We start from the raw sequence: 16,598 nt of genomic DNA on the forward strand, positions 1-16,598 counted from the left end.
TACAAATATTTTCAGCCATCCATTTAAAGCCTGTGTTAAAATTAAAGACAGAGTATAGAAAAGGTCCTTCTTGTGATGGAGAAATACTTAGGAGCCAACAGAAGTAAGGACATTAAAATTAAGAATTCATTATAGTTCTTTCTCCTTTTAGAATAAGATTGTAAAATAGAGGATCTCTGTATCATATTAGGATGACATCCATTTTCTCCCTCCTTAGCTCTTGTCCTTTTTTCAGAGCATAAAATGGAGGAGAGGAGATGAGAGAGGAAGGGGAAGGGAAGAAACTTACTTTTCTAAAATGGTTCCAGGTGTTCTCTAACCACTTGTTGCATGATCTATTCTTGCTTCCCAAATGCAAACAAAAATGTTTTGATGTGTCCTTGGCATGTTACAGGTGATAATCCTGTATGTTTCAGTGGAAAAGGAGAAACGAAAAGGTTAAAGCCCTTGTGACACTATTAAGAGTTGTTTTTGTCCCAGTGCCCTGGGCTAAAGTTTCCCTTCCCTGTGCCAGGTTTCCATCTGGCTATTCCTTTCCTTCTGACCTGTTTGTTACTGGTGGCTGGCACAGCATATTAGGAACATTTATTCATAAAATTTATAACAGATGAGAATCCTTTCATTTAAGAGAGTAGTATTTAACATTCTGAAAGGGTATTTCAGTTTCAAAAGAGTAAAAGTGTCCCAAGTTTTTAATATTAAGGTTTTTCTTACTGAAGAATTCAGAAAGTAGATGTTATATATCATGTTGATTTTATTCCCATTTTATATATGGTTACTTCTAAAGTGTTACCGGTATAAGTAATTCATTTAATTTTCAATATTTGGACCTTAACTGTATATTACATATTGCTACAGTGGACTGAGAAAAAAAGCTTTTGTTCATATGCCAACACTGCCCAACCTTGACTTTCACAAAACTGGAGATGGGGTAAGAATTCAGCCTTTTCTTTTTAATAAGTAAACCTTTATATCAACATAAAAATGCATCCTGCAAAGTCTCATTTGTTTAAGGCTAGCAACTGTGCCTTTTACAAACAATAAAAAAAAAAATCACACAGTGACTGAAAAATGTTAGTGTATATGACCTATGTCAGCATGAAATTTGGGGGAACAAAGTTTCAAAGTTACTGATTTCTTGATATTTCCAAAATATATATTGACTATATGTGTGTATAGTCAAGAGGAAAAAGTCAGTCATCATGTAATGTTTTATAGGAATTTTAGAAAAAATATGTGGCTATTGGCATCGTTTTATTGGCATTAGAAAGATTCAAAATATCAGTCTTGTATGTTTAAAAACCATTTAAAATGTTATATTCGCAAGGCTGCTGACTGCTGTGCACTAGTGGGTATGAGTCCCTTATTTGCAGAGCTCTTGTATGTCTGCCAGTGGGTCAGTTCATACTACTTTAACACACAGATTTAGATTGTATTTTCTAATTAAGAATACGTATCTTTAACGTGCTTCAGTTTAATTTCTCTGGTCTTTTACAAGTTAATGTTTTCTTTTTTCTTTGCCTAGTTGGAAGGAGCTGAACCTTCTGGGCAGCTTCAAAATATTGATGAAGAAGTTATCTCTTCTGCTTGCCGTCTTGTGTGTGAGTGGGCCCAGAAAGTGTTAAGCCAACCATTTGACACTGTCTTGGAATTAGCCCGCTTCCTTGTAAAAAGTCACTATATAGGCACCAAGTCAATGGCAGCTCTAACTGTAATGGCAGCAGCACCAGCAGGTATGACATTACTGTGAACAAGCTAAAAACTGACAGGTATTATTGTATTTAGAATTGGTAGCAAAAGAAGAGTTAGATCAAAGAACTTCATCCTTTTAGTACTTGTATGAGTTCACTCTTACTCCACTTAACACTAAATTCAGATGGGTTTGTTGAGCCAAGAAAATAATAATCCTTTCATTATAAAGCTTAATGCTATGTTTCTATAGATTGCTTTGCTGGCATATAAAACTGTAGATTCCCCAGCTGATATGTTATTAATTTTCCATTGCTATTTTACATTTATAGAATGTGTTTATATGTACTTTTATATGTACATATATAATATGTGTATCTAAATAAATATTAGAAGTAAAATAATACAATTAAATTTTTAAATTACTTGTTAGATTCCCATTCCAGAAACTAATGCTTATAAATAAAATTATCTTTCCACACTGTGACAGGTAACTTAGTCTCAAAAAAAAAAACACTGTACGAAGGCTTACTATAAAATAACGATATTTTGACTGTGCATTCATATGACTATTTTATTCAAAGATGAATTTTTGGAATCGACAGTTTTGGGAATTGACAGTCTCGTTAGAATGACTCCCTCCTAAATTAATAGTTGTGTAAAATATCAGTTCTGATGAATTTCTAAAAATATCTTATTTCAGTTATACCTTATAAACCTAGAGTGGATAAATTATTCTAGAAAATTATGATGTGTATTAAAATGCAGTGATATAGTGATCTGAGACTTATTTTCCAAGGACTGTCCTTCTAAGTGTTAATTCTAAATATTTTAAATCTACAATAAACTTATCCTGGCCAGAATTACAGTCTCTTAATTAACTTCACTTCTTTGTTTAATATCTTTTACACATTAATAATGAGTCTGTTTTCTTCTAATTTTACATTTAGTATGTGGGATGTATATGTGTGTAACCTCTAATTTTGTGGTCAATTGAAGACCCATTTCAGAAAAATAATGTCATATAGTTTTTCCTGTCTACATGTAAACTGTATGACCTAAATCTGTTTATTCATTATACTGACCAGCAGGAGAATGCTTGACCAGCCTTATTGAGCTAAATAGCTCACATATGTTACCTCATTTAATTCCCCCAGCAGTTCTATGAGATAGGTGATATTTATTCCCAATTTATAGACTTGGGGAGGTCAATTAACTTGTTCATGGGCACGTAAGTAATGGAGCCAGGATTTGAATCCTGATTTGTCTGTCTACAAAGCCCAGCTTCACTCAATTATGTCATAATGTCATATGGTAGAATAAGCTTTAAAAGGAGCGAACCCTTCAGTTTGCTCTGCTCTCTTTCTTCTATCCCTGCCAACATCTAGAAGAGAACTTCAACAGATGGAGGATTTAGGAGGTATCATGGGGAAAAGAAACGTCTCTTTCCCATTTCTCTCATTTGCAAAGTCTAACTGAGGGAAATATTGAATGAATTGAATGAATGAATGTTTAAGGTATAAGTGTAAATAAAGGTGTGAGTTTTTTAAACAAAAGTACTAAAAATTACGTATATAAAAAAGAGACTCCATTTTGAAAGCAATCAGCCTGAGAGGGTAAACACTTTACCAATTGTATCATTACTCAGAACATTTTTAGAATGTCTCTCAAAATTTTGATCTCAGCCCCTTACTATATTTTTCAAAAAAGACATTTGATAGTAGACTAATTTTCATCCTTTGAAGGTGAATTTGGTTTTTTATAAATATAGTCTCCATATTAAGAACAGGTTGTGTTACAAATGTCCTTTTGTAAGTCAGCTGCTTGGAACTCATTCCTATCTAGAAACCCTGGCAGGAAGGATAAGACAGCCAATTTGTGAGCCATTGGCAGAGGCTCTCTGGGGTGCGGGTGCTGAGAAGCCAGAGCTGAGGCTTGGGGTCAGGAAGGGGCAAAACAATTGGAGCTGGATTTGAGAGGAAAAATCGTGATTTTAAAAGGGGCTGGGGTTCAACAGATCCTCATCATTATCAAGTGTGGGGAGAGAGTTATAGCTTCCTCATTCTCTATTTCCTGCTCCCCACACCAAGTTGTTGTTGTTAACTAGAATGATGAAAAGCAGAAATTGGGATGGGGAAAAGAAAAGACTTAAAGCCCAAGGTGTACCAGCAGGATAGTTGTTCCTCCCCTTTCTTCTCTTCATTGTTTTATTGCCCACAACTTACTTTCTAATGATCTCAATGCCACACCCCAAATCTGAAATGAGCTTTTAAACATTTTAATTTTATTATATAATCCATTTTCCTAAAATTTGTATTTTGCTTATTTTGTCAGTTTTTTTCAGTCTTTATCTTACTGTTTTAAAGGTTTTCGCAGTGACACTTTTTTGGAATATTTTAACGTTAGTCTTAATAAGAAATTCTGCTTCTTAATTTCTTCTAGGTCATACTGGAATAATTGTATAGAAGCAATATAATAATAATGCCTATTTCCATGAATTTCTGGTAGAATTAAAACTGTCTTCTTATAATTTTTTTCCATTATGGGGAGTGGCTTCAGCAAATATGTATGGAATTATTGAATGCCCCTCATGGGCTAAATATTAAAATCATGAAAATACATGTATTTATTTTTGATTAGAAATGGGGCAGGGAAATTTATTGACCTTTGAGAAAATGTAAAAATGCTGTGTTGGCATTTATCTTAGCTTCTGCACATTTATGATATAGCTACTGTGTTTAAAATCCTGTTGTTGATTTAACTGAAACTGTCACCTGAGTTGAACCATATTGTAAGATGACAAAGCTATATTGACAATTGTTTATAAATTCGAAGTCTAATGCTTTATACAGAAATTGTGAGTTAAAATTTTGGTTGCTTTGTCCAGTAGATGGCTACATTTTCAAAGAAATTCAAAGGAACCTGCCTTCTATAAAGGAGAGTATTTATTTTAGCTTTCCTTTCTGTTTATTTTCAGGAATTAAAGGAATTACCCAGCCTTCTGCTTTTATACCGACAGCTGAAAGTAATTCCTTTCAGCCTCAGGTGAAGACTTTGCCATCTCCAATTGATGCTAAACAGCAGTTGCAACGGAAAATCCAGAAGAAGCAGCAAGAACAGAAACTACAATCCCCTTTGCCAGGAGAATCCGCAGCAAAAAAATCAGAAAGTGCTACAAGCAATGGAGTAACGAATCTTCCTAATGGAAATCCTTCAATCCTTTCTCCTCAACCTATTGGCATCGTTGTGGCAGCTGTCCCTAGTCCCATTCCGGTAATATAATTAAATAGTATTTGGCCTTATTGGGATGGTGGGAAATCAATTGTTTATTTAAAAGTGGCAGATGAAAAGAAGGCAAGTACAAGTGTAGCCATAAACTGGTTTTGTGACTACAGGAAGATTCCCCTTCAGTCTTTCAGTCAGGATGTATGTTGTTGATTACAAAGTAAGCTATGAAACATTATTGAAAATATAAAGATCCAAGACATACAAAGTATGCACATAACCACTCAGAACTTTATGTAAGAGTGAGTTCTCATTTTTAGAGTTGTTTCATCCCTGGCTGAGCCAAGATAATTTTTTTTTTTTTTTTTAAGACAGAGTCTTGCTCTGTCTCCCAGACTGGAGTGCAGTGCCACAATCTCGGCTCACTCCAGCCTCCACCTCCTGGGTTCAAGCAATTCTTCTGCCTCAGCCTCCCGAGTAACTGAGATTACAGGTACTCACCACCACACCCAGCTAATTTTTGTATTTTTTGTATTTTGTATTTTTAGTTGGCCGGGCTGGTCTTGAACTCGTGATCTCAAGTGATCCACCCGCCTTGGCTTCCCAAAGTACTGGAATTATAAGTGTGAGCCAACCCACCCAGCCAAGCCAAGATAATTTAATTGCAAACTTTATTTAAAAGTTAAACGCTTTTCTCTTTTACATTCAGATGGAGCAAAATTCTATTGTGTAATGATAATACTTAAATGTAGGCCTATCTATGGCTTATCGGATACAGGACTAGAACCTTGACCAAATTCTTTAGCTAGTTTATTAACCTCTAGTTGTAGATAAGGAAACAATCTCCTGCTTTTCTATCTCACACAACTGAGGTTATGATGAAGGGACTTTTAAAATGAGAATAAGTTGGTACTTTATGTTATTATTGGTAATATTTAGGAGATATTTTATCGTTTTTCTTGTTCGTATTATCATGTTATTAAAATATGAAATACATGGTAACCACACTGTTCACTATAGGGCAAACTGGAGTCGATATTAGTTGTATCTTATTTGCAGTGGTTTAGTTACAGACGTTTAAGGTAGACACATTTATAAGACAATTTCCTCTATGAGTGAGCCATCTTAGCATAGATTCTGGTAGGTAACCTTTACAGTTGTATGTTTCGTCAAGATTTTATGTCTTCTTTCTGTAACCCCCTTAAATCATTGTTTCAGCAAATATTCATCACAAGTGTGAAGCTTTTAGTCTTGTTAACTGAAAAGTGACTTAATGATGTTCTTACATATTTTTTAACTATAATGCGTTATGGTTGCATTTGTTATATTTATGTGTCTGATTGTGTAGAACCTGGTCTAGAACTCTCTTCTAACATAGGAACTTTTTTCTTTTTAACATTAACATTTAATGAATGCCTTAAAAGTATATACAGATACATGAATTACTATTTACAGCCTAGACTTGTTAAATCTGATTTTTTGCTGTCTTTTAACAGGTCCAACGGACTAGGCAATTGGTAACTTCACCGAGTCCAATGAGTTCTTCTGATGGCAAAGTTCTTCCCCTCAATGTACAGGTGGTCACTCAGCACATGCAGTCTGTGAAACAGGCACCAAAGACTCCCCAGAACGTTCCAGCCAGTCCTGGTGGGGATCGTTCTGCCCGGCACCGTTACCCTCAGATCTTACCCAAACCAGCCAACACCAGTGCACTCACAATTCGCTCTCCAACTACTGTCCTCTTTACTAGTAGTCCCATCAAAACTGCTGTTGTACCCGCTTCACACATGAGTTCTCTAAATGTGGTGAAAATGACAACAATATCCCTCACACCCAGCAACAGTAACACCCCTCTTAAACATTCTGCCTCAGTCAGCAGTGCTACAGGAACGACAGAAGAATCAAGGAGTGTTCCACAGATCAAGAATGGTTCTGTCGTGTCACTTCAGTCTCCTGGGTCCAGAACCAGCAGTGCGGGGGGAACATCTGCTGTGGAAGTCAAAGTGGAACCCGAAATATCATCAGATGAGCATCCTGTACAGTGCCAAGAGAACTCTGATGAGGCTAAAGCTCCCCAAACACCTAGTGCCCTTTTGGGGCAGAAAAGTAATACAGACGGAGTACTGCAGAAACCTTCAAATGAGGGTGTCATTGAAATAAAAGCAACTAAGGTCTGTGACCAGAGGACCAAATGTAAAAGTCGCTGTAATGAAATTCTGCCAGGCACGTCAACAGGCAATAATCAGAGCACTATCACTGTATCAGTTGCTTCTCAGAACTTAACTTTCACCAGCACCAGTTCACCATCTAATGGTGACTCAATCAATAAAGACCCTAAATTATGCACTAAAAGTCCAAGAAAACGACTGTCTTCTACATTGCAAGAGACCCAGGTGCCTCCTGTAAAGAAACCAATTGTGGAACAGCTTTCAGCAGCTACCACAGAAGGGCAGAAACAAGGCAGTGTTAAGAAGGACCAAAAGGTTCCACATTCAGGGAAAACAGAAGGTTCAACAGCAGGTGCTCAGATTCCTAGCAAGGTATCAGTAAATGTCAGTTCACACATAGGAGCAAATCAACCATTGAATTCTTCTACCCTTGTTATCAGTGATTCAGCTTTGGAACAGCAAACAACCCCGTCATCATCTCCAGATATAAAAGTAAAACTTGAAGGAAGTGTCTTTCTCTTGGACAGTGATTCAAAGTCAGTTGGCAGCTTTAATCCAAATGGATGGCAACAAATCACTAAGGATTCTGAGTTGATATCTGCCAGCTGTGAACAACAGCAAGCTATCAGTGTTATGACAATTCCTGAGCACTCTGATATCAATGACTTAGAGAAGTCCGTGTGGGAATTAGAAGGAATGCCACAGGACACATATAGCCAGCAGCTACATAGCCAGATACAGGAATCTTCTTTAAATCAAATACAAGCACATTCTTCAGATCAGTTACCTCTGCAATCTGAACTGAAGGAGTTTGAACCTTCTGTTTCCCAGACAAATGAAAGCTACTTTCCTTTTGATGATGAACTTACACAAGATAGTATTGTGGAAGAGCTGGTGCTTATGGAGCAGCAAATGTCAATGAACAATTCTCATTCTTACGGCAACTGTTTGGGAATGACCCTTCAGAGTCAGTCAGTAACTCCAGGAGCTCCAATGTCATCTCACACCTCCAGCACCCACTTCTATCATCCAATCCACAGCAATGGCACTCCAATCCACACACCCACACCTACACCCACACCCACTCCTACTCCAACCCCAACCCCAACCCCAACATCTGAAATGATTGCTGGATCTCAGAGTCTATCACGGGAGAGCCCTTGCTCCAGGCTAGCCCAGACTACACCTGTGGATAGTGCTTTAGGAAGTAGCCGACATACACCCATTGGTACTCCACATTCTAACTGCAGCAGTAGTGTCCCCCCCAGCCCTGTTGAATGCAGGAATCCATTTGCATTTACTCCAATAAGCTCCAGTATGGCATATCATGATGCCAGCATTGTCTCAAGTAGTCCTGTGAAACCAATGCAAAGACCCATGGCCACACACCCTGACAAAACCAAGCTTGAATGGATGAATAATGGGTATAGTGGGGTTGGTAATTCATCAGTTTCTGGCCATGGTATTCTCCCAAGCTATCAGGAACTAGTGGAAGACCGTTTCAGGAAACCTCATGCTTTTGCTGTGCCTGGACAGTCTTACCAGTCTCAATCCAGACATCATGACACTCATTTTGGTCGTTTGACTCCTGTCTCTCCTGTGCAGCATCAGGGTGCCACTGTAAATAACACCAACAAACAGGAGGGTTTTGCAGTCCCTGCCCCTCTTGATAATAAGGGAACTAATTCGTCTGCCAGCAGCAACTTCAGATGCCGGAGTGTGAGCCCTGCTGTTCATCGCCAACGTAATCTTAGTGGAAGCACCCTCTATCCAGTATCTAATATCCCACGATCTAATGTGACCCCCTTTGGAAGTCCAGTTACCCCAGAAGTTGTTTTCACAAATGTTCACACAGATGCATGTGCCAACAACATAGCTCAAAGAAGCCAGTCAGTTCCATTGACAGTCATGATGCAGACAGCCTTCCCAAACGCTCTTCAGAAGCAAGCAAACAGTAAAAAAATAACCAATGTTTTGTTGAGTAAACTTGATTCTGACAATGATGATGCAGTGAGAGGTTTGGGAATGAACAACCTGCCCTCTAATTATACAGCCCGGATGAATCTCACTCAGATTTTGGAACCTTCCACTGTTTTTCCTAGTGCCAACCCACAAAATATGATTGATTCCAGCACTTCTGTTTATGAATTCCAAACACCATCTTACCTCACCAAAAGTAATAGCACCGATCAGATCAATTTTTCTCCTGGAGATAATCAAGCACAATCAGAAATTGGAGAGCAGCAGTTAGATTTCAATAGCACTGTTAAAGACCTGTTGAGTGGAGACAGCTTGCAAACCAACCAGCAGCTGGTAGGTCAGGTAGCATCTGATCTCACTAATACTGCATCTGATTTCTCTAGTGATATCAGGTTGTCTTCTGAGCTCTCAGGCAGCATCAATGATTTGAATACTTTAGACCCAAATCTACTGTTTGATCCAGGTCGTCAGCAGGGACAAGATGATGAAGCTACACTGGAAGAATTAAAGAATGACCCATTATTTCAACAAATTTGCAGTGAATCCATGAATTCTATGACTTCATCAGGTTTTGAATGGATAGAAAGCAAGGACCATCCTACTGTTGAAATGTTGGGTTAAATTGTGTTTTATAATATGTAGCACACTGTATCTAAAGACATATGTATTGTATTTGTCTTAATGGAAGTGCCTCCCGCAGCAGAAATACTATTAATTGTGACATTTTAAAAGCGTTTGCTGCAGAAGTGGTTTCTTCAGTAGGAAATGGTTAGACTTGCCTCAGTTCTTAACAAGTGTCTAAAGACAGTAGGCTGTAGAAGAACAAGTATTAGGTTTTAAATTTTATAATATGCCCCATTTGTTCACATTGATTGACTATCCAGCTGTTACAAGAGCAGTCAATCTTTATTTTGTATAAGTTAGTTTCATTTCATCAGATGATCTGCACAGAACTCAGAATAAACCATCAATTTTAGGTATAGGCTATTTTGTTGTTGGCATTATCTTTTAGATATAAAATCATAGCTAAGGTGAACTGTAGACAAGAAAGTCTTCCTTGAAACAGGGATAATATTCAGGTTATTATAAAATATTTAGGCTTGAAGCATAGAGCTACTGTAGGATGAAAAATCTCTGTAGGACTTTCTGGGGCTTCAGTACCATTTACACCCACGATGAAGGGCTTAAATAGAAAATAATGGAAAATTAAATATTACTTTAAGGAAAGCAAAGCTGCACTAAAATTTTTAAGAGAAAAAAACAAGTAGCCATTTATATTTGTGACCTTGCATTATTTTTAAATGTTGATTTTATTATGGAGCTAGCACACATAGATGCGCAGGCACACACACACAAAACAAGTAAATGTAACTCCAGGCATTTGTAATTTAATATAATAAATACAAGCATGTTAGAAAAATGCTTTATGTTTTATTATTTGTTAGGGGAATGAGAAGGAAAACAAAAGCATTCTCTTAGTTTCATCACAATGGCTGCATGTACATACTGAGATTCTAATTGAGATTTACTTTGAAATTTTTCGTTAAAATATTCCACCATAATCAGTTATTTTCCTCTTCAACTGAGTGACTCCCTCACTCCTGAATATAGTAATGTAGTTTGATCATAGGATCACTTTGAAAAACAGGGAGGAGGATAACATAAAAAACAACAAAAAACATTTCACCACCTAAGGTCTGAAGCCACAAATCTTTATATCTCTGATGAAACAAAGGGGATATCAACAGTACTTGAAGAAGAGGAGCATTTTATTACTTGCTTAATTTATTTATTGTGATAACCACAATTGCAAAATAAGAACTCAGGATTTGTTTTAAAATGTTTCTCTCTGTGGCTCCCATTTTGTTTTGTGAATAATTATTTATGAGTTGCATGTTGACACAAACCTACTCACTGGTTGAAAGCTCCATTTAAGTGAGTTTCAAGATCACTTTCAAAGAGATTGTTAAATTGCCATTGTTTTTAAAGCTAACATAAAACCATTTGCTATGCTACCTTGAACCTAGCTAAGCTTTCCTTTACCTTAGTAAGCCAATCAGAAGACTACAGTCAATGAATATTTAGCAAATGTGCTGAAGGGTTTAATAAGGTTTTGTTGTTCAATAAATTTGCAAGGTAGGGTATTAACATATTTTGATAAAAAATGGTGCTAGAGTTGGCGCAGAGGTTTATATATTGATATGTCTTAGTTACTGGCATTTGTGTGTGTTTGTTTGCTGTTATCTTGATTTCATGATTTGTTAGGTATTTTTTTCTTGATGCTAGTTATTTCTTCACTGTACATTGAGACACAGCACTACTGCACACCAAAGTATGCAATACCCAAAGGAAACTGTGTGATTTCTTCTAACAAATGATGGGAGCCTTTCTTTATGAGATACTCTGAAAAGGAAATTTTGAGGCCATTCTAATCCCTTGTTTACATTATTAGCTTCCTACTAATATAAAAATAATGGAAATCTTTTTTGATAAAAATATTAAGACTGGAGGATTTTTAACCCCTTGTACAGTATTGCAGCAAACTCTTTAAATTTGGTTGAATTCGTCCAGCAAACTTTCTGGGGTTCATATATTGCACTAAATTTGTTGAACCTGTGGTAGGCACATCTCTTAGGATAAATGCAACCAATACAGTCCACAGATTAAACTTTTTAAATGTGTTTCATTATGAAAAGACAAAATGTCATCAAAGTGACAGATAAAATTGTCTTATGTAGCAATGTGCATTGATCTCAATGAGATATTTCTATTATTCTCTTACATGAGAATATTACAGCAGGAAAATTAAGTTTAGTTTGCTTCACCATGTTAATACATGATCACAAAATGTGCATGAGTGTTACTGACTTATCTTGTACAGTACTAGGATTCCTGTAACCACTCTTTTTTTTCTTCGCTGTATTGAAACTGGTTCAGTGTTAACCAGGCAAACATAGTTATTCACAGGTTATTTACTTTATGTTTACTAATTCTGCTTAGTTATTGTTGAATATGTTCTGTTCCAGATTATTTTTATTGTTTTGATGTTTGAAACATTTTGCATACTGTTTATCATAAGACTTCATGAAGTAAATAATTTTGCATATAATTGCAATAAGCACTGACTTTTGAACTGAAAAGAAGGAAAGTGTTTTTTGTGCAGTGCATCTGAGGTTCATATAATAGTCTTGTACTATAATGTGCTTTACTACACGATAAATGACAAAAACAAGCCCTGTTTCATGTTTCATTTAGTGCAAAAAGTCAGATTTCCCCAGTGTTTTGTTGTCTGTTGTACCTGCTGAAACTACAGTAGTTGAATATTGCGGTAGCATTTCAGTTCTCTTTTTTTATTAAAAGTGCTCAAAAATTGTTTTTTAAATGTTTTCAAAACAATTAAAACATTTTATATTAAACTGACTGGATCTGAAGGTGTTTTATGGGACATATTTTATATAGGCAACACATTTTTTAAACAGACCCAGTGTTATTCTTCCTTTGATGTCATGAACTTTAGGGAGTGAATAAAAATCAGCAGAAGGCAGAACACAGCTGCTGATCTGCTGTGTGCTATTAATCCAGAAGAAGACACAGATCTTATTTCACTCATCAAAACTCTGCTGTTGTTCACTTAGGATTATTACCAATGAATGGTGCATGGCACAGAACTTTATGTTGTCCAAAAAGCCATCTTTTTCTCTTTCACATAGTGTTTATTTTTAAATGTTAGCCTATGGAGTACCTAGGTAAGTATATTTCTGGAGCTTTGAATAGAAAATGAGAAAAATTTAAAGCATAGCTGTGTTCAGAAGCAGTATAGACATTTCCAAGTACCAGAAATAACAAACTGGTAAGTGTAATGAATTTATAAGCTAGAATCTGGGCTATAGGTCTGGAAGCAGACCGAAGTAGCCAGAAATGTCAGCTCCTGCAAAGTAATGAAACCAGGGTCTTGAATGGAGTTTCCTCGCTCTTGAAACTGAGAAGCAACAACAACCAGTGCCTGGGACTGTAATTTATATTGTAGACAGATCTTGAGTCAAACAGCCTACTCCTCTGTTTACATAGATCTTTGTAGATCTGTGATAGTTCCACTGTCACCACAGATCTGGAGCCCTCAGTTTGAACAGGCGGTAGAAGCAATTACAAAAGGAAAGGAGCGGAGATTAGGAAGGGAGAGGTAAAGAGGAGGAAGGCTCCCATGCAAGCTGAGCCTGCAAATCAAAATTCAAAAGTACTTGAAGAAAATGAAACTAATCCTAAGAAAGGCAATCACTCGAGAAAATGATAAGTAATGAACTACCTAGATACTACTATAAAATAAGTATGTTAGGATCCTCAGTGCTCAATGACATGGAAGGGTAAAATGTCAGAGCAGGCAAACATATGAACTAGTGCGTAGAGTCAACCAGTAAGAAATTCTGGGGGTGAAAATACTGTATAACACCTGAGGTGATTTTGGTTGCAAGTAATTGAAAACCCAACACTGGCTTAAACCATAAGGACACTTACTTTTCGCTTAATAATGTTGGAGATAGGAGGTTCAAGGGTTCATTCAGTGGTTCATTGTTTACAGGCACCGGATCCTGTTTTTCTGTGTTTCTGTTCCATCATCTTCAGCTTTGCTTTGCTGTGTCTTTTACCTCATGGTCACAAGATGACTGCCACAGCTCAGATGTTATACCCTCATAACATCCCAAGCAGGATAGTAAGCAGTTCTCATAGCCTTTTATCAGAGAGAAAAAAATCTCAGAATCTTCCATTAAGCACTCCATACACACACACTATTAGTCTCATTGTATGAGACAAAGGCTCACCCTAAGGCCAATTACTTAGCTTAGATCCTTAATTAATGTTTTATAGGTAAGAGAGGGGCCCATTTCCTGGAGCATGTGGTCATTCATCTTAAATGAGTTCCATCACCTAGGGAAGATATTAGAGACTTGCCGTTTGGGAGGCAACCAGTAGCGGTCACTGCAAAAAATAGCTAGGTAAGATGTATAAGATCTTCTACCCACCTTTGAGGGGCATACAATCATAAAGAGTTAGGTACATGTTCTTTGTTAAGTGCCAAGAATATGATAATACACTATGTAGAAGGAAATAAGAATTTGAAATCTTCTGAACTAAGTATAAGTTTACTGGTGTTAACTGGTATCTTGCCTTCCCACTATGAGCTGAAAAATCAGATATTATTGAGTATCATAAATGCAAGTTGCCTCAACTCCTACAGCATAAGACCAAACTTTTTATTTTGTTAAATTTGAAGTACAGATTTATTTTGACATGCATTGTTATAAATGAATTTTTAAATAATTAAAATTATAAATTTATGGATGGGATCACATCAATATTTCACAATCTGAAATTTTAAAAATATGTATGCCAGTCCTGTTACTATAATCTGCTTAGAAGAACGAATGAAAACAAAAGACTACATTTTCAAGATTTGATTTTAAGAAGTACTTAATTCTTGGAGAGAAGATAGTCATATAAATAAAATGTATCATGAGAGTAATATTACTGTGGTATATAGAGTATTTCTTTGCATTAGACCCAGTGTTAAATAGTTTGCATATATTCTCATGTCCTCATTGTAACAATTTTTAGCGAATCTTATTTTTCAGGTGAGAAAATTTAATTCAGAGATTAACTGGTGGAGGTAACATAATAACAGGAAGAGCCAGGATTATCTTCATTTCAAATCCTACTTCATACCATTACGCTGTAAAGATGCGTGTTCACAATGTACCTGCTGCAGCTGTGTGCTCTGGTTGCTTCTTTGAAATTTCCATTCTGGTTTTAAATTTAGAATTGAGTTTGATTTTTGTGGAGTTCTTTATTTCTTTTTAACCTCCCGTCCTTATATGTCAACGATTCTTTTCATTTTGTTGCTTTTAGATTTACCTGTAGTTTGTAACTTTCCTTCAAATTACTCGAATCCTTTTCCCTCCCTTCTCTCCATAGAAATACCCTGATGTATTAGGAGAACGAAGATTTAAATACAAAATTTTGTTTTCCACACAGCTTTTCAAGCACATTTCATAGAGTTATACTCTAGTCATATTTATATTTAAATCACTTAAAATTTCGTCAAAATAAAAATGGGACTTTTTTTAAGGGATGATAAAGTGCCTAAAATATGTCAGTCTCTGTACAAGGTGCTAGAGAAGACACCTGCCATTTTGAAATTTTGCAGTATAATGAAAAAGACAGTGAATGTCTTTGCAGGATTCAATGAGGTCACTATAGCAGAGGTGGGTGTTTATCAGTAGTATGCATTCTCCCCTTCTTCCTTACTGTAAAAGTCCTTGATTTTTAGCTGAGCACACAGCCATCTGACCAAAAGGCTACAGTTGCCAACTTCCCTTGCAGTTAAGTGGAGACATTTACTAAGTACTCAAAGAGATGTAACCAAAAGGTTTGGGTCCTACTTCTTTTGCAGTGTTCTTGTCCTTCCTCTCTGCTGGCTGGAATGCAAATGTGATGGCTATAACTCAAGCAGCCCTCCTGGACTTCATGTTAAAGACACATGCTGAGTATGACTGAGCAACAAGATACAAGGAGCCCAAGGCCTGATGATTTTGGGAGGGAAGCTGCCCAAGTAGTCCTGACTGCTTACCTCTGGATGTGTTTTACATGAGAGAAATAAAGTACTTTCTGGTTTAACGCACACTTATTTTGAGTCTATTTTGAGTCTGTCACTCAACACAAATCCCAATTCTAGCCAACATAGCTGCTAGAAGGTTTTAAGCAGGAGTAGGGAATGTTACAGTCACATGGTGATTGCTAAAACCATCATGGATGCCCCACATACCCTAGGAAAGCAAACTACATCTCTTTTTCACTGGGATTGGTAAATCAGGAGAGGATCCTAGAAAAATACCCTTTCATAGGTTTGGAGGTTGGGGAAGGCAGAAATAAGAGTAGATGAATTCTAAGCTGCTGATCAAATTGAAAGGCAATATAGCATTCTGGTCAGACCTAGGTTGAAGTCTCAGCTCCGCCAATTATAACCATGACCAATAATAACCACTCAAACTTACTTGAATATTAGTAATGATATCCATCTGGCAACCATTTCTACTGCTGTGCCACATGGTTCTGGCCTGTTCATTATTTTTGCCAACATTTTGAATGAACACACACTAAGCTTACTGTGGCAAATGTAGATCGGCTTGCTCAATTTCTGTTCCAGCTTCCTCCTTGTATGAAGGGGCAGGAAAACCAACAACTACATTTTCTAGACTTCCTCACAGCTAAATTCTGGATATGAATTACATTTCATCTATTAGATTTGTTCTTGAAAGATCTGAAGGAAAAAAAATTGAAGCAGAAGCCATCTTCCTACTTCTTTTTGGTGACTCTTTCTTGCAAGCAAGCTCATGGAGAGTCTTTTAGCTGCAGTGTTCTAGAGTCTATTCTTGTGATTCTTAGGTTTGAAAGTTCATGTTCCATTGCCAAATCACCAATTTTGTGAATGTCAAGAGGTGGTTAAGTGCTGTAGTGATGGTACCAACAGTATCAGCAACTTTC

At 36.7% G+C, this 16,598-nt stretch overlaps 1 protein-coding gene across 2 annotated transcripts in view; it reads left to right on the forward strand.

Moving 5' to 3' along the window:
• Positions 1-15,736, forward strand: part of RFX7 (regulatory factor X7) — a 51,108-nt gene extending 35,372 nt beyond the window's left edge. The window contains exons 4-8 of one of the 2 annotated variants that reach the window (XM_017881304.1): positions 847-931; positions 1,526-1,733; positions 4,667-4,962; positions 6,411-9,395; positions 15,508-15,736. In XM_017881304.1, coding sequence (XP_017736793.1) covers positions 847-931; positions 1,526-1,733; positions 4,667-4,962; positions 6,411-9,395; positions 15,508-15,549 — 3,616 coding nt within the window. In that variant the 3' untranslated portion in view covers positions 15,550-15,736. Of the gene's footprint in view, positions 1-846; positions 932-1,525; positions 1,734-4,666; positions 4,963-6,410; positions 12,479-15,507 lie in introns of those variants that run through there. The other variant, XM_017881295.1, reaches the window with a different exon arrangement.
• The last annotated feature ends 862 nt before the right edge of the window (positions 15,737-16,598 follow it).

The sequence above is a fragment of the Rhinopithecus bieti genome, unplaced genomic scaffold (genome assembly GCF_001698545.2).
Source record: "Rhinopithecus bieti isolate Rb0 unplaced genomic scaffold, ASM169854v2 scaffold_1106, whole genome shotgun sequence".
In the NCBI taxonomy this organism is placed as follows: domain Eukaryota; kingdom Metazoa; phylum Chordata; class Mammalia; order Primates; family Cercopithecidae; genus Rhinopithecus; species Rhinopithecus bieti.